This window comes from Microtus ochrogaster, unplaced genomic scaffold (assembly GCF_000317375.1).
Source record: "Microtus ochrogaster isolate Prairie Vole_2 unplaced genomic scaffold, MicOch1.0 UNK16, whole genome shotgun sequence".
In the NCBI taxonomy this organism is placed as follows: domain Eukaryota; kingdom Metazoa; phylum Chordata; class Mammalia; order Rodentia; family Cricetidae; genus Microtus; species Microtus ochrogaster.
In genome coordinates, this window is record NW_004949114.1 from 5,106,709 (window position 1) to 5,107,524 (window position 816).

The following is an 816-nucleotide window of genomic DNA, read 5'->3' on the forward strand; positions in this document are numbered from 1 at the left end:
GTCCTCCTCCAAAGTGTCCTGAGCCTTGTCCTCCTCCAAAGTGCCCAGAGCCTTGTCCTCCTCCAAAGTGCCCTGAGCCTTGTCCTCCTCCAAAGCGCCCAGAGCCTTGTCCTCCTCCACAGTGCCCAGAGCCATGCCCCCCTCAGCCGTGCTAGCAGAAATGCCCTCCTGTGCAACCTCCTCCACCCTGCCAGCAGAAGTGCCCACAGAAGAACATGTGAGTGCTTCAACAGTCACCAGGATCAAGACAGGAGAAGGGACTCCATCTCACCTAGTTCCATAGCAACTCATCTACTGTTCCTTCAAAACCTGTCATAAATTTTGAAGAATCTTTTTCACCCTTCACCCCTGATATGCCAAAGATGACCGCTGATAGGGAAGATATTTCCATGAGACTATTCTCCTTCTACCATCAAAGGGCTGCTGAGAATGATCCTTCCTCTGTGGCACAGCATCCCAGGTACACAGAGGGAAGAGCAGCAGGTGTTACCCCAGTGCCCTCCAAGGAGCCTTTCCAGTCTGCCTGTCACCTGGGCAGGGGCTTTTATAGCTTAGATAATTGTCACTGTTGTTACTGAATAAAGCACAATTTTGGTGATGGTATAGAGATGTTATTTCTTTGAAAACTTTCCTTATGGGTAGTGTGATTTTTTCTCTTATTCTGTATTATTTACTTTTATTTTTCCTGCACATAAATAACTCTCAAGAAGCGACTTAAGGAACAACGAGCTTATTTTGGCTTACAGACTGAGAAGACACAGTCATGCCGTTGAAGGCATGGTGGCAGGTAAATGGTTACATTGCATGTACACACAG

The 816-nt window shown here is 47.4% G+C and overlaps 1 protein-coding gene across 1 annotated transcript in view; it reads left to right on the forward strand.

Moving 5' to 3' along the window:
- The window catches only part of LOC101990765 (small proline-rich protein 2H), a 401-nt gene extending 246 nt beyond the window's left edge, over positions 1–155 (forward strand). Inside the window, exon 2 of the mRNA XM_026789254.1 lies at positions 1–155. Within this exon, the coding sequence (XP_026645055.1) occupies positions 1–155 (155 nt within the window).
- Positions 156–816: the final 661 nt, after the last annotated feature.